This window comes from Hyla sarda, chromosome 4 (genome assembly GCF_029499605.1).
Source record: "Hyla sarda isolate aHylSar1 chromosome 4, aHylSar1.hap1, whole genome shotgun sequence".
NCBI lineage: Eukaryota > Metazoa > Chordata > Amphibia > Anura > Hylidae > Hyla > Hyla sarda.
In genome coordinates this window covers 123,119,755-123,144,468 of record NC_079192.1, presented here as the reverse complement: position 1 = coordinate 123,144,468, position 24,714 = coordinate 123,119,755, and the positions used below count along the sequence as shown (strand labels likewise).

At 40.4% G+C, this 24,714-nt stretch overlaps 1 protein-coding gene across 22 annotated transcripts in view; it reads right to left on the bottom strand.

Annotated features, from left to right (window-relative positions):
• Window positions 1-1,142: 1,142 nt before the first annotated feature.
• ZNF710 (zinc finger protein 710) overlaps window positions 1,143-24,714 on the bottom strand; it is a 156,266-nt gene continuing 132,694 nt past the window's right edge. For 20 of the 22 annotated variants that reach the window (XM_056571999.1, XM_056571990.1, XM_056572004.1 and 17 more), the window contains 4 exons: window positions 10,716-12,200; window positions 6,232-6,423; window positions 5,213-5,387; window positions 1,143-3,983 (listed from right to left, as the gene is read on the bottom strand). In XM_056571999.1, the coding sequence (XP_056427974.1) occupies window positions 3,814-3,983; window positions 5,213-5,387; window positions 6,232-6,423; window positions 10,716-12,182 (2,004 nt within the window). In that variant the 5' untranslated portion in view covers window positions 12,183-12,200 and the 3' untranslated portion in view covers window positions 1,143-3,813. The remainder of the gene's footprint in view (window positions 3,984-5,212; window positions 5,388-6,231; window positions 6,424-10,715; window positions 12,201-24,714) is intronic. The other 2 variants (XR_008892448.1, XM_056572008.1) reach the window with 2 other exon arrangements.

Below are 24,714 nucleotides of genomic sequence, written 5' to 3'. Positions count from 1 at the left end.
GACTCTAGTCCCCACCTACTTGACACTTGAATGGACCATTAAACTGCAAACTTCCCTGCAATATAGACAGACATTTTATTGCATTGTATCCTTTTATTGCATTCTAACAGTGTTTATTTTTTTTAGCAATTTTCCAGGTGACATTTGTCATATCTGTATTGTAATATCCATAGCTCTACTGCCTAATGAGGGGACAACAACAAAATACAGGCGGGGCGAATCCCTGGTTTTGTGCCAACCGATGGACCATGTTGACTTTAAAGGGGTATTCTGGGCAAAAACATCTTATCCCCTATCAAAAGGATAGGGGATAAGAGGTCTGATCGCGGGGGGCCCGCCGCTGGGATCCCCCGTGATCTCCCTGCAGTAGCCCGCATTCTATGCGTAGCTGCGTCTGCAGTTTCGGAAACCGCCAGGCTTCCGAAAAGGGGACATGACGTCACGCCACGCCCCCTCCATTCATGTCTATGGGAGGGGGTGTTGCGACCGTTACGCCCCCTCCCATAGAAATGAATGGAGAGGGCGTGGCGTGACGTCACGTCACCGTCTCGGAAGCCCGGCGGTTTCCAAAATTGGGATAAGATGTTTTTGCCTGGAATACCCCTTTAACTTTACAGCTTCCTCTATATTTTTTCTATTTAACTGCAGAATATATTGTCTTTGGAAAAATCCACGAATCCAAAATATTTAGTGCATAAATCTAAATATTAGACTTACATTATGAAATAAATATACCATTGTGCTGTGTGGAAAAACACCTAGTTTCTCTAATATAGAAGCAAAAAACGGGATATTGCAACTCAGCTCACTCACCATACAGACCAAAAGTGAATGGATTTGCCTAAGTTCTGAAGTGTTGGAACTCGGAAGAAGTGGGCCGCCTTCCCGTATGGATCAAGTAGTAGACAATAGGAGATCCAGCTTCTCAGCAGAAAAAAAACTGTTAAAATTCAAGCTTTAATGGAATCATTTAAAACACGGAGAATCCATAGATAAAAACATACACGCCGACGCGTTTTGAGCTTAATTCAAGCTTAGTCATGGCCTGACTATGACTAAGAGCTTGAATTAAGCTAGAAATGCGTCGGCGTGTATGTTTTTATCTATGGATTCTCCGTGTTTTAAATTATTCCATTAAAGCTTGAAGTTTAACAGTTTTTTTCTGCTGAGAAGCTGGATCCCCTATTGTCTACTTTCTCTAATATAGCTTAAGTAGGATACAAAGATGTATCAACACTGAGCAGCTCAAACAAACGGGTTTGCAGCGTGGTGTCTGGAAATTTACTGCATGCTGTTAATTTGTCTGGTGGTTTTGATGGAATCTGTAAAGGAGCATAGTGAAAGAATGAATGGCTCAAGTACGTTACATGACTACAGAAGCTCTATTTTACTATGGAAATGTGCCCTTTAAGGGTAGGGTCACACGTGCAGTATCTGCTACTGTATATTTGCTGCTGCATATTTTCCGACCCATTGAAGTCAATGGGTAGCAAAATCAGCTGCATAAAATATGCAGCAAAATAAGGCACATGTGACCCAACCCTAAATGTATTTCTAAAGCCAGATTGTGATCTGAGGTCTAAAACTTCACTGTCAACAATTACTGTTTCATTACATGAAATGATCTAAGCTTTTGTTAAATGTCTTAGGAGGATTTTCCATTTGAGGCTTCCCTGTATACCCACATATGCTGTATCCTGTCAGTGTTAGAAGGGTTTACAATAAGCAGTTTAAATGCCCAGAAAGTTTTTCTTTTGGATTCCATGGTAATCAAAAAGAAAAACAGGAACCTCAAAGGGAATTCATTGCCTAGATTTCTTTTTTTACTGTCAGAACCAGATACTGACACATTTTTTTTTTCTACTCAGTTTATACTTTTTTTCTTTTCATCTATTTTTTTCATTTTTTGTACATTATTATGGGGGCAGCTATCTTGCCAGAGCTGTTTTTAACAGCATTTAGTGATATGCTTCACGCCATGGACACAGACAACAATAGCCAGTACCTGACCCATTCACATGAATTCTGTCACTTTTGAAGAGGTAATTCCACAGTGACGGGGAGGCTGAGCTTCGAGCTTCACCTATTTTCTTTTCTATCTACTGGTGTTACCTTTGGCTGTAATTCTGTTCAGAACACTTTCCATCGGCCTATTCCTTATCAAAGACAGAACAGGAAGTGTTAGCTTAGTTTCAAGCCTAGTGGTCAGAATGAAAACTGCAATGTTTCAGGATTATTTTAAAATATACATAGTAAAATGGAAAATTAGAAAAAAACATAACCAACAATTCTTGAAAAATAAATTTCACATAAAAATGTGATTTAAACATTCCCTTCAACTTTTCTAGTCAGTCCACAGCTAGAAGATTGAGAGATGGATCAAAGCAGTCTGGTCAATGTGGATGAAAAGTCCATTACAAGCCATCTATTAAGTGCAATCTTTACAGTAACGACAACAGACATTGGTCCCATAAAGATTTCTAATGTTCAATACAACATGTACTGTAATTGTCACATCCTATATTTCCCCACTATAATGTTAACAATGTTCCAAAATTGACATTCAAGCAGACTCTGCAGGAGCCAAAGGAACTAATAATATGATGGACACAGGAAAATGTAAAAGTGACTTTATTTTCCTTATGTCTAGAACATAGAGAAATAATTATACTGTATATTGATAATTTAGAATATAAAATATGTCAATTTTAAAAATAAGTTCTTTTCATTAAGGCCCGTAGAATTAGAATCACTGATGGGCCCCCGTGAGCATGTCAAAAATTACAGAAAAAAAACATTAAACTATCTAAGAAGTGGTTCATAGCTGACATACATATATGCCAGGGAGGCAAGACTTTCTCACAGTTCCTTAGTAATCTCAAACGGATTGTAGGACAGTTAAATAGTATTTCTGAGCCAATGAATAGTCTTCAATGCTATATCTAAAAACAGAATACAGTGTAATATACAGATCAGTAGCGGTCAGTGTCTTTATAGGAAGAGAGGTGGAGAACAGGAGAGGTAGAAAGGCAACGTATGTTGCTGCAACTTATATCACATAAACCAATATCCCCCTCTATTTCCTTTCACTGCAAAAAATAAAAATAATAATAATAATATTAATAATCAAGTGTGAATACGTATACAATCAGTTCCTCCAGGATTTATAGTGGACAGCTTTGCATGGACCAACGGCCACATGGACAACAAAGCAACCTTTGTATTGGGCTTTTGACCCTCATTTTAACACATTCTACAACAGATCTCCAAGACTCTATGACAGAATCTAGGACTATTTTATACAGTGTCCCTCAGTGTAAAGACAATCTGCTTTGAGCATGAATGAAAGGTAGTGACAACAAAGACAACATCCCTAGATATCCAGACAAATTTCATTTCAGATGATAGATACTTAATTTCTAATGCAAAACATAGGAACATAAAGTATACTTGACTAAAGCAAAGTTTGTATAACACCAGTGGTCAAGCTACAAAAACAGAAATACAGTCTGTGCATGGTCCATAAAAGGACCTACTATGATGTCTGAAAGTCCAACTTCTTATGGTCAGGGCCAACTGAAATACTATTATTTCCTCCTTCATCCAACCAGACTTAGAGAAACCATGAGCTGATATATACCTATATACACTGATGCTTCCCTATGGTAAGGCCATCGCTGATCATTGTAGATTTGTTAAAGAAGAAGCTTAAATAGTTGTTTTAACTGCAAACGGAAACAAGTAAAACTTGACTTCAGAAATTAGGCCAACTTCAAGGATTTTCCCTTTCAGGCTTGAACCTTTGTCTTCTAACTATAAGACATTGTAATAGACCATATCTTTTGTAGTTTGCGCAGCCATTGACCGATCTTCAGTTGGATTTTCCACTTCTCCATAACCGTATGAGTTCTCCTCAAAGTCCACCATTCCTTGTTGGCTGTCCATATCGTTGGCTTCTTGGTCAGGAAGATCCATCATTGGGTCTGTAGAAGAATCATTAGATTAGGAAACATGCTAAGAAAACATCAGACATGAAAACCATGTCAGCAAATGTGTGGCCCATTATCCAGACAAACAAGTCAGCTTTGCGCTTCTATGGATAATGGGACATCACTTCTTCAAAGCAATTGGCTTTTAGAATGATTCTTTATCACATACAAAACTGTCAAAATCAGTAAATTGAGCAAAAAATTTAGGGTATACTAAAATTTCTGCTGTGTATTTTGAGGCATACTGGATCTGGTGTTTGCAGTGTCAGCAGCTTTTTTACTGCTTGTACCTGCATCATCTTATAGAAGTGGTTGTGCAGGACACTGCCTAGTTGTCCTATTGATCGGGCAACACTGCGGTAGCTTGTACCAATGCAATAATTCAATGGTAAACCTTAAAGGAGTACTCTGCTGCTCAGCGTTTGGCCCAAACTGTTCCGAACGATAGAGCTGGAGCCGGGAGCTTGTGACTTCATAGCCCCGCCCCCTCATAACATCACACCCCACCCCCTCAATGCAAGTCTATGGGAGGGGGCGTCCAGCCGTCACGCCCCCTCCCATAGACTTGCATTGAGGGGGCAGGGCGGGACGTAATGAGGGGGCGAGGCTATGACGTCACAAGCTCCCGGCTCCGGCTGCAGCGTTTGGAACAGTTTGGGCCAAGCGCTGAGCAACAGAGTACTCCTTTAAAGAGGCCTCAGCACAATTGCCACAAACCCTTTTAAGAATTGCAGATTCCCTCCGATTCAATATTGATGGGTAAGCCATGAATTGTATAAGGCTGGTTAACTTTTTTAAAGACCTTATAAATATGTGGCTTATTGATACTAGTGATGGAACAGGAATGAGCAGGGATGGCTAGGTTGTCCATGTTCACATTTTTATATCAGACCTGGTAATACAGCTATGCTCACTGAATTTAGATTCTGCAAGAATGACAAACTTCTGTGTAAGTATCTGCCCCCTCTGTTCCACTATCATATAAAAGGATCAAGAGAAAGATGGAGGCAAAAGCTAAAGATCAAGGCCTAAATCTCACTGTCACATAAATTCCTTGCATAACAGTAGCAGAAATTCGAGATTGATGACATCTTATTAGATCTGTAGTTTTATTTCTCTAGTACTTCACACAGATGTATTTAAAACTTAAAGAGAACGGAATGAGAAATGGTAAGTGTCTGTTGGCATTATAAGTTACTAGTTTTACTGATGTGGCGTCTAACCTTGGTTTTCCAAGCTGATGTCCATGACTCCATGTTTGACCTTCATGTGACGACTGAGGTTGCCTTTCAAGTTAAACTTGCTAGAGCAATATGGGCATTTAAAGGGCTTGTATCCTGCATGAAGGTGCATGTGACCCAGCAAATTATACATTCGGTTGAAAGATTTGCCGCACACCTAGGAAAGATTGTAATAGAAATAGATGAGCTATGCAATGCAGGTCCTACATACGATACTATGGACTGGTCTATATTACTGAAAGCATAATGAGACGCATTACAATGAATCTGCACATCCTGAGATAACAGTGAAGCCATACACTTCATTCACAGCCAGGGTCTTTTTTCGAATTGTGTTACATAATGTTTGGAAATAGCGAACCTTCAGTGATATATATATATATATATATATATATATATATGTATTCACTTGCTGTCTGCAGTCTTCATTCTGAGAGCAGAGGAGCTACTTGGGTAAATTCTAACCCACAGAGGCCAATTCCCAGGACAAAGTAGGCTCTATTTAAAGTTTGTTGGGATGAAGAAATGTCCTTTTAGGGAAGCTTTTGGATTGGAAATGCATTTGGCCACCCTATTGAAAAGATCCCTACCTTTATTTCATCATATGAATGGAAGCTTTGTCTGCCGCAAGAAACACTCTTTGCATCACAAATATTACCCCTCATGATTTCTAATATTTAGGTAGGTGGCCCAAATGTCCAATATATTCAAAATTGTATCATTTTTCACTTGTTATGATCGCAGCCTAATCCCAGGGGCAACGTGGGTCATTTCTTTTTGTGGAGACCTAGAAGGAGGCCTTTTCCCCCACTACATGGACAATCTAAGAATGGAAGACAACTCTTTAAGCCCCTTTCTTGGCTGTGAAAAGGAAATCCTTAAAAAGGTGAAATTAAATAACCAAAGCAATTCCCCTAATCACTTAGATGATTGGCGGCGCCATTGCTGGACAGGGAGAACATCTAGGTTTAGAATGGGCCACTACTCAGCCTGGCTTGTACCTTGCATTTGAACGGCTTCACAGGGGAGTGCACTATCATATGGGTCTTCAGCGTTTGCTTCTGTACAAAGGTCTTAAAGCAGATATGGCACTGGAATGGGCGAACACTGGCATGGATCAGCATGTGACGCTTCATGTTGGCATGCAGAGTGAACTCCCGCCCACATACCTCACATTTAAACTCCTTTACTCCCTGAAACAAATCAAGAATACAGATTAAAAGTTTGAGAAACACACTGAATACATGATAGAAAAAACACTGCGTCATATACTAATTCTACAATGTTTAAGCATCAAAGACCAATAAAGCATCAGTAAAAAAAAACAAAAAAAAAACCTGACTGTAGAAAATGGACATAACCTCCACCGGCAGAAATAATACAATGGCTCTGATTTTCTAAGAGTGTTGTGTAGGTTTCTTTGTGGGTTTTAATTCCCTACAATTTTTTTTCCACGGTATTTACTAAGGTTTCCCTCCATTTTCCACTTTCCCTCCATTTTGCTTTTTTTTTTTATCATTTTTTTTTTTTCTTTTATTTTTTTACACATGCTCTGATCTGTAGGGTTTTCCTCAGCACAAATCCACCACATTTTCTGTGGAAACCTTAGTAAATATGTTGTATGTTTGTGAAAATGTCGGGAACACGCCCATGTTTGGTGACCACGCACCCTTCTCCAGGTAGCCACACCCCTTTTGGGATTTTCTTAGTAAAATGGAGAGTTAGTCAGGTTTTTTTTTTAATTCTGGCGCAGACAGAATTTCTGGCGCAATGCCTCAGAATCTGGCACACAACCCGACAAAACAAGTCAGGTTTGCAATAGTAAATGAGGGCCAATGTGGGCATCATCTGCCACATACACATTGGCGCACATACACATTACCATCATACAAATTATAGGTGTAGAAAAATTGTTCACCTACACCACCTTTGATAAATGCCTCCCTGTTAGTTTGCAGGCACAAGGATAATTCCTCTTACTTTTCAGCAGCCCACATAAATGCCTCATGGACTGCTGTAAGTATCACAAAGGAAGGGGTGCAAATGGAAGTAAAAGTACACCCCCACTCAAACCTACAAACTCATGTTACAGTGCAGTTGCTCCCAATCTACCTTCTCCTGGACACAAATATTGTCTGTGCTTTACCCCCTAAAAGACACTAGAGGGAGCCAGAAAGCAAGGAAGACTGAAAACCTCAGCACCAAAGAGAGCAAAAACTGAACACATGTAAAAAAGAAAACAGACTTACAGCTCTGATGCTAGCCAACATACATTTACATACAAATACCAATTCCCAATGAGGGCTCGTCCATTCTGAGGACATACCGCTGGTGTAATTACCCTTGCAGCAGAGTCTCATTGTTTTCAATAGGATTCTGCTCCTCTGCCAGGTGAATGCCCTGGTACATTTAGTGCTCATTATGTGAACAGAAAATAACTTAAATGCACTATTACACTATGTTCACAAATAGAAATTTGGTCAGCATTTGGTTAATGTTTTTAGCCAGCATTAGAAACCAAATCTGATGCCTATTCTTCAAAAAAGTAGTTCCGCTTTTAACGTGCCCAGATTGCTTTGTGCACATACAGTCATGGCCGTAAATGTTGGCACCCCTACAATTTTTCAAGAAAATGAAGTATTTTTCACAGAAAAGGATTGCAGTAACAGTAATTGTTTTGCTATACACATGTTTATTCCCTTTGTGTGTATTGGAACAAAACCAAAAAAGGGAGGAAAAAAAAGCAAATTGGACATAATGTCACACAAAACTCCAAAAATGGTCTGGAAAAAATTATTGGCACCCTTTCAAAATTGTGGAAAAATAAGATTGTTTCAAGCATGTGATGATCCTTTAAACTCATCAGGGCAAGTAACAGGTGTGGGGAATATAAAAATCACACCTAAAAGCAGATAAAAAGGAGAGAAAGAGGAGAAGAGAACTGTCTGAGGACTTGAGAACCAAAATTGTTGAAAAATATCAACAATCTCAAGGTTACAAATCCATCTCCAGAGATCTAGATTTGCCTTTGTCCAGGGTGCACAACAATATCAAGAAGTTTGCAACCCTGTAGCTAATCTAACTGGGCGTGGACGGAAGAGAAAAATTGATGAAAGGTGTTAACACAGGATAGTCCGAATGGTGGATAAGCAGCCCCAAACTAGTTCCAAAGATATTCAAGCTGTCCTGCAGGCTCAGGAAGCATCAGTGTCAGCGTGAACTATCCTTCGACATTTAAATGAAATTAAACACTATGGCAGGAGACCCAGGAGGACCCCACTGCTGACCCAGAGACATAAAAAAGCAAAATATTTAAAGGAATAAGGTGGAGGTTCAATGATGTTTTGGGGTCGTTATGCTGCCTCTGGCACTGGGTGCCTTGAATGTGTACAAGGCATCATGAAATCTAGGGATTACCAATGGATTTTGGGTCGCATTGTACAGCCCAGTGTCAGAAAGCTGGGTTTGCGTTCCAGATCGTGGGTCTTCCAGCAGGACAATGACCCCAAAAATACTTCAAAAAGCACCCAGAAATGGATGGCAAGTGGCCAGCAATGAGTCCAGATCTAAATCCCATTGAACCTGTGGAGAGATCTTAAAATTGCTGTTGGGAAAAGGCGCCCTTCCAATAAGAGAGACCTGGAACAGTTTGCAAAGGAAGAGTGGTACAACATTCCGGCTGAGAGGTGTAAGAAGCTTATTGATGGTTATAGGAAGCGACTGATTTCAGCAATTTGTTCCAAAGGGTGTGCAACCAAATATTAACCTGTTAAGTACCTGTACGCCCTGAGTCCGCTCCCGATCTATAACGCGGGGCCATCTATAACGCAGGCTCCCCATCTATAACGCGGGTCGGGCCCGGCCTCTAACAACGGCCGGGACCCGTGGCTAATAGCACGTGGCATTGATCGTGCTTCCGCGCGCTATTAACCCTTTGGATGCGGCGTTCAAAGTTGAACGCTGCGTCTAAAATGAAAGTGAAACCATGCCGGTTAGCTCAGGGAGCTGTTCGGGATAGCCGCAGTGAAATCGCGGCATCCCGAACAGCTTACAGGACAGCTGGATGGTCCCTACCTGCCTCCTCGCTGTCCGATCGCCGAATGACTGCTCAGTGCCTGAGATCCAGGCATGAGCAGTCATGCGGCAGAATCATTGATCACTGGTTTCTTATGAGAAACCAGTGATCAACATAGAAGATCAGTGTGTGCAGTGTTATAGGTCCCTATGGGAGCTATAACACTGCAAAAAAAAAGTGAAAAAAAAAAAAGGGAATAAAGATCATTTAACCCCTCCCCTATTAAAAGTTTGAATCACCCCCCTTTTCCCATAAAAAAAAACATATGTGGTATCGCCGCGTGCGGAAATGTCCGAATTAGAAAAATATATAATTAATTAAACCGCACGGTCAATGGCGTGCGCGCAAAAAAATTCCAAAGTTCAAAATAGTGCATTTTTGGTCACTTTTTATATCATGAAAAAAATGAATAAAAAGCGATCAATAAGTTCCATCAATGCAAAAATGGTACGGATCACGGCACAACAAATTAGCCCTCATACCGCCCCATACGCGGAAAAATAAAAAAAGTTATAGGGGTCAGAAGATGACAATTTTAAACGTATAAATTTTCCTGCATGTAGTTTTGATTTTTTCCAGAAGTACGACAAAATCAAACCTACATAAGTAGGGTATCATTTTAACCGTATGGACCTACAGAATAAAAAGAAGGTGTCATTTTTACCGAAAAATATACTATGCAGAAACTGAAGCCCCCAAAAGTTACAAAATGGCGTTTTTTTTTTTCAATTTTTCTCACATTGATTTTTTTTTCCGTTTCGACGTAGATTTTTGGGTAAAATGACTGACGTCTTTACAAAGTAGAATTGGTGGCGCAAAAAATAAGCCATCATATGGATTTTTAGGTGAAAGATTGAAAGAGTTATGATTTTTTAAATGTAAGGAGGAAAAAACGAAAATGCAAAAACGGAAAAACCCCGGGTCCTTAAGTGGTTAAGTAAAGGGTGCCAATAATTTTGTCCAGCCCATTTTTGGAGTTTGATGTGACATTATGTCCAATTTGCTTTTTTTCCTCCCTTTTTGGTTTAGTTCCAATAAACACAAAGGGAACAAACATGTGTATAGCAAAACATGTGTTACTGCAACTCTTTTCTGTGAGAAATACTTTTACGGCCATGACTGTACCTTACTACTTGGAGTGGGAACTACTTTTTGACAGACAAATTTCGACAGACGAGCCATCAGATTCAGTTTCGGACTGCAATACTGTAGATTTGCTTCCGTCTGGTTAGTATTTTTTGCCAAACTCAGGAGTGGGTGCACACCAGGGTAAAATCTGCAAATCTATCCATTATGTCACTTTTTGTTTGTCCTTTTCCTGGTTTTGGCAAAAAATACTGACCACACTGACCGAATACTATGTGTGAATATATGAATATATATAGTAATGTGGGGGTTTGACCTAAATACCTTATGTGTAAGTGAGTGCTGTTTGAGATGATGGATTTGGCTAAACTCCATGCCACATTCTTTACAGACAAATGGTCGAACATTCTGATGCTTCAGCATATGGTTTTGTAGCTGGCTGCGATAATGGAAGGACTTGTTGCACTCCATACACTGGTACATTGTGGGACCTTGGTGTGAGGAAATGTGACGCTTCAGCTGTGTTAATGTAGCAAAGTCCAGTCCACATTCAACACAGACATGGCAACGGCCATTTTCATGCTTGACTTCATGGGCTTTGAGTTCACTGGGGTAAGCAAATCCCCGACCACAGAAGCGGCAACTGTAGGGTTTGATATCTGTGTGAAGTAACATATGTCTCTTCAGGTGGCTGGTCTGTGTAAAGGCTTTGTTGCACACCTCACACTTGTGCGGTCTTGTCCCTTGGTGTGTCAGGAGATGAGTCTGTAAATGACTTGGCTGTTTGAAAAGTTTGTTGCAGTGTGGGCACGAATGGGGTTTGATACCGCTGTGCCCCAGAATGTGTGTGACTAAGTTGTACTTTGAGGTATAGGATTTCTCACACATTCGGCACTGCCACCGTTTCTGTCGATCACCAGCCTCCACCAGGTAAGAATCATCAATCTGTACATTTATATCCAGCCTATCCAACTGAGCTTTTTTGTTGCGTTCAATTGTTTCAGCTGTATCTGTTTCATGTTCATTGGGTTCAGGCCAAATAAAGCTTTGCACATTTTCCTCTGTTTTGGGTGATCCAACCATTGGATTTCTAGTGTCACTAGGCTGCACTAAACTAGGACCAAAACTACACTGCCTTTGCATACTCTCCATGCTGGAGTTCCCAGTGATCATTGGCATGGGTGGGAGAGGGTAAGTGTTTTGTATGGGGTGATGTAATACACGTCGATAGTCCGTATCCACATCATGACGTAGTCTCTCTCTAAAGTGACGAAACCTCTTTGGCTTTCTATGAAATGTACTGAGATCAATCATTTTCATAGAACTGCTTTGTACAGTGTTGTCAATTGTTTGCTCCTGAGTATCTTGTGAAACTAAGTCTTCATTTTCACCTTCTTCAGTTTTGGCTCCTATAGTGACCTGGCAGATCTCTCCTGCATCTATTTCTTCTTCAGGTTTTTCACATTTTATTTTAGGAACCACTTTGACTGGTAGACGTTTCTTCCGTTTTGGATGTTTTTCTGAATCTAAGGCTTCATCTTCTAGTGGTTCAGCTGCAACCTTTCCCCCAGTGTTTAGGTAGTTGTCACCTTCTGGCTGCTCTGCCTCAATAGGTCCATTATCTGAAAAGTTGCTCCTAGAGGCAGGGAAGAATCCACTAGGGCTGATCGTGGCTCCAAAAAGTTCGTTGTCTGACACCAGGCCCAAGACAGCTGCCTGTGCTAGAGACAGCACCACCACCGTATCAGTCTGTGTGCCAAAGTCAGTGAACCGATCCATGTTACATACCATCAGAATGGCAGGCTCTCCCTATGGAGAAAGAACAGATTTTATTGTATAATTCAAAGAACTGAAAAATACAATCATCTAGACAAGTCAAATTTAAAATATTTTGATCTAGATCTGTACATTTTAAGGTGGCCATAAATATTAGATAAAAGTAAGTTGACCAACCGTTAAACAAACTATTGTCTTATGAACAATCATTTCACAGATAAAGCCATACACATACATTTTAGTCCATACTGGCCGTTAATAGTTGTTCAAATTGGCCAATCATGATTAATGACATCGGGCAAAAGACAAAACAAACAAACAATCTGTTTAGGTATATATAGGTTTCATACAACGGTCCTTCATCAGACGGGTTTTTTAAAACTGTTCCCATGTAAGGTCCTTCTTAAAGAGGTTGCCTGCCCTAAAACAATCTGTTTATAATTTATGGAGCTACCCTGTAAATAGAAAAAAAATATATAATAAATAAATATATATATATATTATTATTATTTTTTTTTTTTTTTCAGTAAAGCTTAAAATGGATTACTAAAAATGAAAAACTTGACCTGAATCCTTTAAATGCAGAAGTGGTATTTCAAATTCTCTGGGAGGGATTTCTGGAACATTACTGCTTGTGGTAATATGAAGTCCTCCCTTCTCTTCCTGGGAGTAGACATTTTATTTCCTATATTAAAGAGCTGCAGCATTTTCTCTTTCCCAGAGAAAATGACAGATGGGTAAATGCATAGTCCTCTATACAGTAATTCTAGCTCATATTCTTTTTCAATGAGTCAGGACAGGAATATTACCAGCTGCTTTAATTGTAAGCAAACACTACTGAACTCTGAATACGAAGGCTGCTCTAATGGAAAAGGGATGCACAAGGAAGAGATGCGGTATTCCAGGCATGATCCCCAGATAACATATTTCCAAGGGACCAGTGACATGCCTTAGATGTTAGTAGGACATGGCAGAAAGTGGGGTTGTGTCATCCATTTGAGATACTAAAAAATTACATACAATTTTAGTCATAGTGTATCTGTTCTAGCCACATTTCACAAAACTGTCATCAAAGTAGTAAAAATTAGGGAACCCTTCCTTATTTGTGACCATATTCACTATTACTCCTCCCTGCACCTGTTTGCTGTGGGCTGCAGGGCAAAAGTGGGAAGATGACAATGATTCCTACAATAGTGGTTAAGGGAATAGAAAGATCAGAGATACTTAGATTTTGTGTTCATCTTCACTATCCATACTGAAATTTCTAACCAGAAAATTACTAATTTGGTGCTGCAAAGCAAATACCTCAGGCCTCGACTGATAAATGTTACTGGAAAATTAGATTGTACCAGTCCTGTGATGCAGGGTTTGTAACATGAGAGATCTAATACAATGGACTGTACTTAGACCTGGATTGACTTTAATAAAGGTTTAAAAACAACCTTTACTTGCAATGAGTATTCCACAGGACTACCCAAGACAGTACTTTGATATCTACAGATGTACTATAGACAACAAATGGATCAGTAGTGGGAGATTTAAGAATTCCGTTCTTGGACTATGTGCGATACCATACACAGGCTATGGAGAAAGTAGGGTCAACACGGAAAACTATTTTTCTAACTCAAGTATGCCAGTTTCTCATACTGTGTTGTTACAAAACATCTTAGAATTGTAATGATATATAGTAGTGAACTGAATCTGGAAAAGAATGAGCTCAAAAGGTAATGTATAACCAAGATAACCTTTCTAGGTTATTTCTTTCTAATCTGTTCCTATTTTCTGATTGCAGTTTTATTTAATTTTTGTGCATTATGGGAGCTGCCATCTTGCCTAAGTTGTTTTTAACAGCACTTAGAGATATGCTTTATGGCAGAACCTATAGACATACACATCAATGAACATGGACTTGCACCATTCATATGAATTGGAGATGCTTCTTAACATATATAAGCTTTCCATACATCATTGTACAGGGAGGGGGATGCTAATGGTGGGAATGGTGGTGGATCCAGTGTTATCTGTATAATAATGTCACCCTTCTGTGCTTAGAAGAAGGGCATTACTGGGAAATCCTATTTACAGAACACAAATTCTCAGTTTAGTTTTAGGCCTAGAGACCGGAATGGAAACTGCAAGATTTTATGGTTATTGTATAATATAAATAGTAAAGTGGAAAGTTAGAAAAAACATTTAGAAACATTTTCAAAAATATGGTCAACATAAAAACCTGATTTAACCCCTTAAGGACTCAGCCCATTTTGGCCTTAAGGACTCGCCTCCTCGCCTTCTAAAAATCATAGCTCTTTTATATTTTCATCCACAGACTAGTATGAGGGCTTGTTTTTTGCGCGACCAGTTGTCCTTTGTAATGACATAACTCATTATATCATATAATGTATGGCGCAACAAAAAAACACTATTTTTGTGGGGAAATTAAAACGAAAAACGCAATTTTGCTAATTTTGGAAGGTTTCGTTTTCACACCGTACAATTTATGGTAAAAATGACGTGTGTTCTTTATTCTGAGGGTCAATACGATTAAAATGATACCCATTATTACGTACTTTTCTATTATTGTTGCGCTTAAAAAAAATCACAAACTTTTAAACCAAATTAGTACGTTTAGAATCCCTTTATTTTGATGACCTCTAACTTTTTTATTTTTCCATATAAGCAGCGGTATGGGGGCTCATTTTTTGCGCCATGATCTGTACTTTTTTATGATACCACATTTGCATATAAAAAACTTTTAATACATTTTTGATAATTTTTTTTTTAATAAAATGTATTAAAAAAGTAGCAATTTTGGACCTTTTTTTTTTTTTTTTTTTCGTTCACGCCGTTCACCGTACGGGATCATTAACATTGTATTTTAATAGTTCGGACATTTACGCACGCGGCGATACCAAATATGTCTATAAAATGATTTTTTTACGCTTTTTGGGGGTATAATAGGAAAAAACGGACGTTTTACTTTTTTATTGGGGGAGGGGATTTTTCACTTTTTTTTTACTTTTACTTTTACATTTTTTTTTTTACACTTGAATAGTCCCCATAGGGGACTATTCATAGCAATACCATGATTGCTAATACTGATCTGTTCTATGTATAGGACATAGAACAGATCAGTGTTATCGGCGATCTTCTGCTCTGGTCTGCTCGATCTCAGACCAGAGCAGGAGACGCCGGGAGCCGGACGGAGGAAGGTGAGGGGACCTCCGTGCGGCGTTCTGAATGATCGGATCCCCGAAGCAGCGCTGCGGGCGATCCGATCATTCATTCAAATCGCGCACTGCCGCAGATGCCTGGATCTGTATTGATCCCGGCACCTGAGGGGTTAATGGCGGACGCCCTCGAAATCGCGGGCGTCGGCCATTGCCGGCGGGTCCCTGGCTGCGATCAGCAGCCGGGATCAGCCGCGCATGACACGGGCATCGCTCCGATGCCCGCGGTTATGCACAGGACGTAAATGTACGTCCTGGTGCGTTAAGTACCACCGCACCAGGACGTACATTTACGTCCTGCATCCTTAAGGGGTTAAACAGTAACAATAGGTCATTTTTTTATGTCACATTTCCTTTAACCCCTTATTGTACCGAACATCTGAAAAAGACAAAATGTCCCTATTATAATGATTCTCCAAGGAGTAAATAGTTTTTATTTATTTATTTATTTGGCGGTTTGCTTAGTATTGGTCAGAATATGTTCAGGCCATTCCATAACAACAACAACTGATGACATTGAAATCTCAGCGACAATACCGCACAACTTGGGTGAAGATTTCTAGGCAAGTAAATGTATAATTGTAGGTAAGAAGGTAATATGATAATTATTTATACCAGAGAACATGTTGTCTCCCTGTAGCATGTTCTGACACAGTGGTTAAAAAAAGTGGGTGGTTAATGTTTAACTATGTAAAGTACGCCCCTGAGAGATAGCGAGAGAGAAGACGGCTGATCAGGGACTTCATAAAAGTTTAATCAGTTCACAGATCAGTCATGCAACTTGAGCTAGGTGCAAAGGCAGACGATAGTGTGCATATAACCTACTCTGCGAGTACAGACACTGGTTCTGCTATAGAAGGTCAGGTCACCAGGAATATGCACTGATAAAATATGATCAGAAGCATGGCTGAGAAAATGGAATCTAAACTCAGCAGATGCTTATTCCCTGGGCATTGTGCTGTTAGTCACTAGGTGAGAAGTATGGGGATTTACAGATTGTTCCATCTTTTGTGATCCGCATACAACTGTCAAGTCCTCCCTGGTCTGAATTACAGTAATGAGATTACTTCTTCACAAAGACTACATTTCTGATAAGGTCTTTTGTCTGAGGTTGTACATTTACCATTATACTGGGTTCTATACAATAGCACAGCCATTGATACAAGCGCCAGAAGAATTACACTAACATATGAAAAGGATTCCACATGCTCAGGTCTGTATGGTCTCTTGTGTTGTACAGATTAAGCAAGCATAATACGGTCACTTTTTTCCCATCATACACATCTACAATGCATTTGGAATATCTTCATACCCTTTCACATTTTGTTATGTGGTGATCGTGTGTTAAAATAAAAAATCAAGTTTTCTCCCATCATTCTGAGCTTAAACCCAAATCAAACATCTCTGTCACTATGGGGTACTAAGTCAGGGCTTTGGCTGAGACACTTAAAGGGAATCTGCCATGAGATTTTACCATAAAAAATACAGGGCAAGGCAATATATATATGGTAAAATCTTCTTCCTCACCACCCCCGGAAGATTTTCTTGCCCACAGAGATGGTGAGGATATAAAGTTAGAAAGTCTCCCCAGTCGGGCTCCATAAGTAGCCTGCTGGGCGGGAGCTATATGTACATAGTTCCGTCTGCTGCGCTGTAATCACGCACCCTTTAGCATGATTGACAGTCAGAGCATGGCCAGCGTCATTGCTCTGCTCCATCTGGAGAGTGGTGACGGGGGCTGTCAATCATACTGAGGGGGCCAGAGAAGGTGGGACTAGGTGAGTATATTTCCTCGCCCAGGGTACTACTTACAGTGGAGACTTTTTAACTTCATATCCTCACCTTCCCTGCTGGCAAAATCATCTTCTTCACCATCCTCAAGAGTTGTTTCTACCATATATAACGCCTTGCCATGTGTTATATATGGTAAAATCTCATTGATAGATTCCCTTTAAGGACATTCCTAGACTTTTCCTAAGCCACCTCTGTGTTGTCCCTAAGCCCTCTATGTAAGCTTTGGATCACTGTCTTGTTGGAAGATGATTATCGGCCCACTCTGAGGTCAAGAGCACTCTGGATCAGGTTTTTATTAAGAATTTCTAGGTACTTTTCACCATTGAGCTTTGTCCAAGTTGCTTGAAAATTCCTCCACAGGATGATGCTGACACCATCATGCTTCACTGTAGGGATGGTATTGGGCAGGTGATTAGCAGTGCCTAGTTTCCTCCAGACATGATACTTAGAACTGACACAAATAGTTAAATCTTGGTTACATCAGACCAGAGAAACTTACTTCTCACAGTCTGGGAGTCCTTCAAGTACTTTTGAAAAAGAGATAGAACCAGTGTGAACTATAGGACAAGTGAGTCCTTGGAGGGTGGTGATCTAGACAATGTACTGCCAGAAATGTTCGGGTCCTGGCATTCATATAAATGCTACTTTGACACATACCACATGTTAATGTGTCTGCATCATAGTGCCAGACACTGCAGGAAAACTTCAGAAGGTCTGGTGGAGCCCATGACTTGACATTCACAATTGTTTTAGTGGCACATGGAGGACCTGCACAATATTAGGCAGGTGTTTTAATGCTTTGGCTAATCAGAGTAACCTGGGATTAGAACACAAACTACAGTTTGATAGAAAGTAGGCTGCCTGCTGTCTGACAAAGAAGCTGCATGACACTCCTCCAGCCTAAACACTATATTAGTTTCCCTTTGATGTTCATATATCCACGTCATATCCCTCTTTAATCCATCAACTCCATCTCCTTTTATGTAGGAAAAGCAAAGTCATTATTCTTAAAGAGTCTATCAGGCACTTGTTTACTCCCAAAAATTAGAGATTTTATAATTATTTAGCAAAGCTCCTTTAAGAAAGTAGGAAACCTGGAGGGCCAATCCTGTTTACCCGACAAAATAACCAAACAGGAGTTGTGAACTATATAGTATTCATATTACTAAGAATGATCTTTCATGGAAAGATCCTTTGTGGATAAAAATTTCATACACAGTTGACTTTACGGTCTTCGGTTGGCTAAAATGTTCCATTTCACCAAACTATTTTTATCAACTTTAACCTAATATGTAAGAGTACCTTTAGTTCTGTCAACAGGTAATGCTTAAGTAGTGGGCACAAGAAAATATAACCACAATAACAACAAACTCATTGAATGCTAGGATACAATGGATATTCTAACATAATAAATGGCAAATAACAGGCTTATCTCCTGACTACAAGTCATGTCATGCAAGGTAAGAGAAAAGTAAGGGTTAAATAGTAAGAGGGTATAGGAGACAGACAAAGAAAAAAAAAGTCAGACAGAGGAGGAGACAGCTGCAGAAACAAGGGACACTGTCACATAGGGAGGGAGGACAGGAAAGACAAGAGAAAAGAAAAGAAAGAGAAAGAGAGGAGGGGAAGGGAGTCGGAGGGAGAGCAAGACACCACAAGAGACAAAGGAGAGACATGTATGAGAGTATGAGATGTTAGATTTTTACACACATTTTATTTCGTGTCCATTTTTTTAATAACAGTTAATGGTCACTCTAACATAGCTGCATTTTTAGCATTTGTATCATGGCCTCAACACATATACCTCCAATGTTTCTACTGAACCACAACATCCTATGGTGATCAGAGTCTGATTAAATAAAATCTGTGTTTTGGCTGTAACATTAAATTGTGTCTCTATTATGGCCTGGTGAAATTAGCCTTGGATTCTTTCTCATAATGCTGGCCTTTTAAAAGAATAAAGCATAATTTAATTTACATAGAAACAGTTCTATGCCCGATCTTCTGTTCTGTCAAAAATATTTCTCTTGATAATGGCATTGGACATAAGGACCGTTTGGAGTCCATAAATTGTAATGCAGTCAGTTTTCCACTGCTGGATGCAGTATATGAGCAAGTATGGGCTTGCTTATTCCCTGCCATTCTCTCCCTTGTGTGTTTGCTTTATCTGCTTGAATGGACCATGCATGGCTCACTTCTGTAAACTGAGAGAATAGCAATACAATCGGAAGTATTCCCATCCCCAAACATAAAATATAAATTGCTTTGCTGAAGACTCTTAAAAATACTTTTCAACATTTGTAAACTTGGTATCAAGATATTGTACAATGAACAGATAATATAAAATTGGACATAATGAGACTGAAGTAGGGGGGAACCTGCCTCTAAGACTGGTAGGCTAAACATTGGTTTGTACAATGGACAACAAAAACAGTCACTCTGTAAGAATCTGTGTCAACAAGGGAGGCAAGTCATCGTTGTCTTACCTAGCATATGCCCTCACATCCTGGTCAGCGGAGGTTCAACTACTGGGACCCTTACTGTCCAGAGACAAAGGGTCCACAGTATTTCATTACACACCAGCCCTCTCAGTCACATGGTGTGCAGGGAACTGGAGCATAGCCAATTTATCAGAATCATTGGGAATTAAGGTAACCCCACGATCAGATAGTGATAGCATATCCTAGCAATATGCCATACTCACTATATTCAGTACATTTGCTAAAAAAAAAAGTCCCTAGTAAACAACATTCAGTCCATAAAAGTCAATGGGTTCACTGCTAGTTTGTGTAGTGGCTGGATACTGCAGTTCAGCTCCCATTCACTATTTATGGATATACAGGCACCACAGTTCACAGCAGCTTACCCATCAGATATTGATGATCTTGAGTAGAGGCCATAAATATAAAAAAAAAGTCAGAGAAAACCCATTTAATTCCCACATTTACGGTATTTTCATATCTAAAACTTCTTGGTATTGTGGAAAATAGCATAATGTTGCATTTCTAAGTGTTGCATGGTTGATCATGCCTTGTAAAGGCTTCGCTAACTACCACTGATGCTAGCAAGATTGATGATCATTATCCTGCACCCTATGGTCCATGTATAAAGGCCCTAACTCTTTGTAGGTTATTAGGGGTAAATTTACCACAATACAGAAAAAAATGTGGGATTTTTTTTTTGTATTGATTGCCTATCCTAAGGATAATCCATCAAAATCTGATATGTGAGGTGCTATATGAGCCAGGGTGTCTGTAGCACGCAGTGAATGGAGCCTTTTGTTAACATAGAGCGATGTGCAGCCAACAAAGAATGTAAAAGGCTGTGTCAACTGGTTAACCAATGGGACACATTAAAGCAGATAGTGACTAGTAGATTGGTTAGAAATGGATCAGCTTCTCATCTTATAGTCAAAAACTATACTTTTATTCAATTTATTAGGAGATTTTGTAAAGACAAATGCATATTACTCTGTCAGTAAGCTAAACTATGTTGCACGTAAGGCTAATGCTCCTACCATGCTGCCATTATTGAATGTTCTTACAACAGATTCAACTGATCAGCCATGCTACATGACTCATCCCTTCATTCTACCAAATAACTTTAATTTCCACAACTATAAGCTACAGAAGAGAGTTGAAAACAAAGCCAACATACACGGAATGCATAGACGCATATGCTGCATAGAAGATAAGCGGAATGTGCAAGGACGGTAGATAATAAATATGCAATAACTTTAATGAAGATAGAAGGCAAAATAAGATGTGTTCGGCAGACACGACAGAATATGTAAAATAACTCTTTACCACAATGTAACAAGAGTTAGATAAACAAGAGAAAGAGGATGGAGAAGTAGAGAAGAGAGGAAGAAGTAGAGAAGGAGCTGTATTGTAAGAGAAAGAGGAAGAAAGATGGGGAAGATAAGAAGCAGACAGAGAGGAGCAGTGGAGGGACAACAGGAAGATGTGATGAGAGAAGGCAGCAGAGGTAAAAAGGACGGGAGGGGGAGAGAGGTGGAAAAAGACTGACTGTGAAAAGTGCAGGGGGGGGGGTGAGAGAAGTAAGCAACGGGAGGGGATGCCGAGTGAGAGATGATAAGTGTGCAGAGATGGAAAAAAGAAAAAGACCAATGGAAAAAAAATCACAAAGATGAAGAAATAAATGGAAAGCAAGAGAGGATGGACATGTAAGAAGAATGGGGAGGGGAGAGGGCAGGTGGAGCAAAGAAGAAGAGAGAATGGAAAAAATTAAATACCTAGGAGACAGAAATCTAGAAGAGGGGGCAGCAACTGAGGTACACGAGAATGTTAAAAAAACAGATAAGAAATTCAGGAGGTAGATAAGAAAAGTAGGAGATGAAAAGGAATAGCATAATAGGGGCTATAAAGTACAAATGGGGGAAGGGGGTAGACTCAAAAAGACAAGGAGAAAAGAAAGACAGAATGATAGGAGAGGTAAGATAGGAAGTCACTGTGAGGAATGTAAGAGAGGAGGAGGAGGATGATGATGGACATGAACACAGAGACAGGGGTTTGTCATACAAACAGCATAAATGTAAATAGAAAGATGGAAAATAATCATAGACACATGATAAAAAAGAAGGAGATGTGTGTTTTCTTAGGTGGAATATAGGCTTTAGGATGTGGAGTGTAGGCTGGTCAGTCTAGTACAGAACACCAGGAGGCAGAAAAAGACATGAAAAAATACAGATCGGGCATAAAGAAAATCAGAGAACTGCAGTGCAAGGGAGAATAGGACAGGCAGGTTAGGAGAATCAGATGTGAGCAGTAAGATAGAGAAGGGACATGAGGAGCCGCGAAAAGGAAGGGGGGGCAGGGAGGGGAGAAACAAATGAAAGAAATAAGGAGACAAGGAAAGAGTGTGCTTTACAAAGATAAGAGGAGCCACAGTCAAGAAATGGGGAAAGGGAGAGACTGATCATGGCAAACAGGAAAAAGGCAGGGGGTGGAGGAAAGTCTGGTATGTCCCTAAGACAGGGAGGAAGGAAAGAGTGGGAAAAATTGGGGAGAGGAAAAAAAGATATATGAGGGATTAACTGTGAAGAGAAAACAACAGCAGGGGTGGGAGGAAGAAAGGAGGAGATGAAGGGGGAGAGACAGATGGAAGACAGGAGAGGGGGAAGGGAATAATAGAGATATGAAGTGCAGGGAAATATAGTGTGATGAGGAGGGAAGATTGGACTTGCTGAGATGGTGAAGATACAGAGCAAGGAGGAAATAAGAACATGAGAGGCAAGCAACACAAGAACAGTGATAAAGAGTTAACATTAGAGATAGACAAGCCTGAGAAATACTGATAGAGAACAGCTGAAGTGTGCAGGAGGAAGAGGACTGTACAGAGCTAAAAACACAACAAGGCTGGAACAGAGAGAAGAAGGGTGCACTGACCTATTGTGCCAGAGGAACATACAAGGCACTGCTGCCCACTCCAGACAGATATACCCTCATACTTTTACTGGGTCACAGAAACCCAGCCATATGACAGAGGGCAGTATACTCAGCCATATGTCCTTCAACTCAGCACCCAGGAAAATACATTTATACTAAATATGAATGCCAACATGGGCAGCATGCCACTTAAATTCTTCTTACTACAGATGAGAATTACTTAATATACAGCAGGTGTCAGGGGACGATATGTTTAGTGCCAGTAATACAAGGAACTACTGTAAAGGTACCTTTTACTGATAGAACATGGGGCTATAGACAACATAATATGTTTTTACAATAAAGTATCATCTGTAACTTTTTAAACAATCTGTAACCTTATAAAACTGGCTATACAGCTGCACATGGTCAGTCCTACCTGGGATATCAAGCACTTATCTCCAATATAGAGCAATTCAATAGAGTTGTCCATTTTAGACTGTTTTTCCCCAGACCTCTGAAGGTTTCCTGTGGTGTCTGGCTCCAATTTACTACCATCAGATCCTTTTAGGTCCTGTAACTTGTGAGGTGGGCTCTCCAAGTCAACACCTTGTACTCCTTGTTCCTAAAACAGTTTTTGAACTGTTTTTTCAAACAGTTTTGAAGTTTCACAGAGTGGCATCTGATTGGTTGCTGGACAGGTTTTGATAAATCTCCCCCTATGTGTATTTCGACACTTTTCTATTATAGCCAGCATTTATGTTTTCAGAAATGTATGTTACAATAGCTCTTCTGTGCAACTAGACCAGACAGGATAGCCTATGCAGCTTTGTAAGCCTTGGGTGCCCATGACCAGTTACCAGTTTATGGCTGTCCTTCTTTTGACCATTTTTGGTAGCTACTACCCACTGCATACTGGAAGACCTGCCATTTTGAAGATGTTGTGACCCAATCTTTCAGCGATCACAATTTGGTCCTTGTTAAAGTCACTCAGGTCCTTACAGTGCCCATTTTTCTGCTTTCCATACAACAGTTTAAAGAACTGACTATTCATTTGCTCTCTAACATATCACACCCCTTGACAGATGCCAACAAGGGGACAAGATCAATAAGTTATTCACTTCAACCCCATACACACTCATACTATATAAAATTTGTTAGTATGTTCCACAAGTTTCATTATGTTAAAGGAGTTCTTTAAGCTAAAACTTTTAACCCCTGCTGTGCCCGGGATGTAAAACTATTCATAATAAACTTTCACTTACCTGCCTACGATCCCCCGTTGCTCCGATATCGCCGTCCCGTTCTCCGGTCCCGGTCTCTTCCACTTCCTGCGGGTCGGTGACTTCACTCTGCGCTCAGCCTATCAGCAGCCGCAGCAATGTCCCGTCGCGGCCACTGATAGGCTGAGCGCAGAGTGAAGTCACCAACCCGCAGGAAGTGGAAGAGACTGGGACCGGAGAACGGGACGACGATATCGGAACAACGGGGGATCGTAGGCAGGTAAGTGAAAGTTTATTATGTATAGTTTTACAGCCCGGGCACAGCGGGGGATAAAAGATTTCAGTTGGAGAACTCCTTTAACTGTACCATACATGCTGGTACCACAGTCAGAAAAGTTGTGATTCTTTTTTCTTCCAAATAAATGATTCTGTTGTTTCAGGCAGAGCATCTCTGATACACTACACTGACTCGTCTGGTTTAACCCCTTAAGGACCAAGGACGTACCGGTACGTCCTTGGTCCTGCTCTTCTGCTATAACGCGGGGTTACACAGTAACCCCGCGTCATATCACGGCGGGCCCCGCGTCATAGTGAAGCCAGGACCCGCCTCTAATAGCGCGCAGCGCCGATCGCGGCGCCGCACGCTATTAACCCTTTAGCCGCGCGCTCAGAGCTGAGCCGCGCGGCTAAAAGTGAAAGTGAAAGTTCCCGACTAGCTCAGCCGAGCTGTTCGGGATAGCCGCGGCTAATCGCGGCATCCCGAACAGCTGGCAGGACAGCGGTAGGGCCCCTTCCTGCCTCCTCGCTGTCCGATCGCCGAATGACTGCTCAGTGCCTGAGATCCAGGCATGAGCAGTCATGCGGCAGAATCGTTGATCACTGGTTTCTTATGAGAAACCAGTGATCAACATAGAAG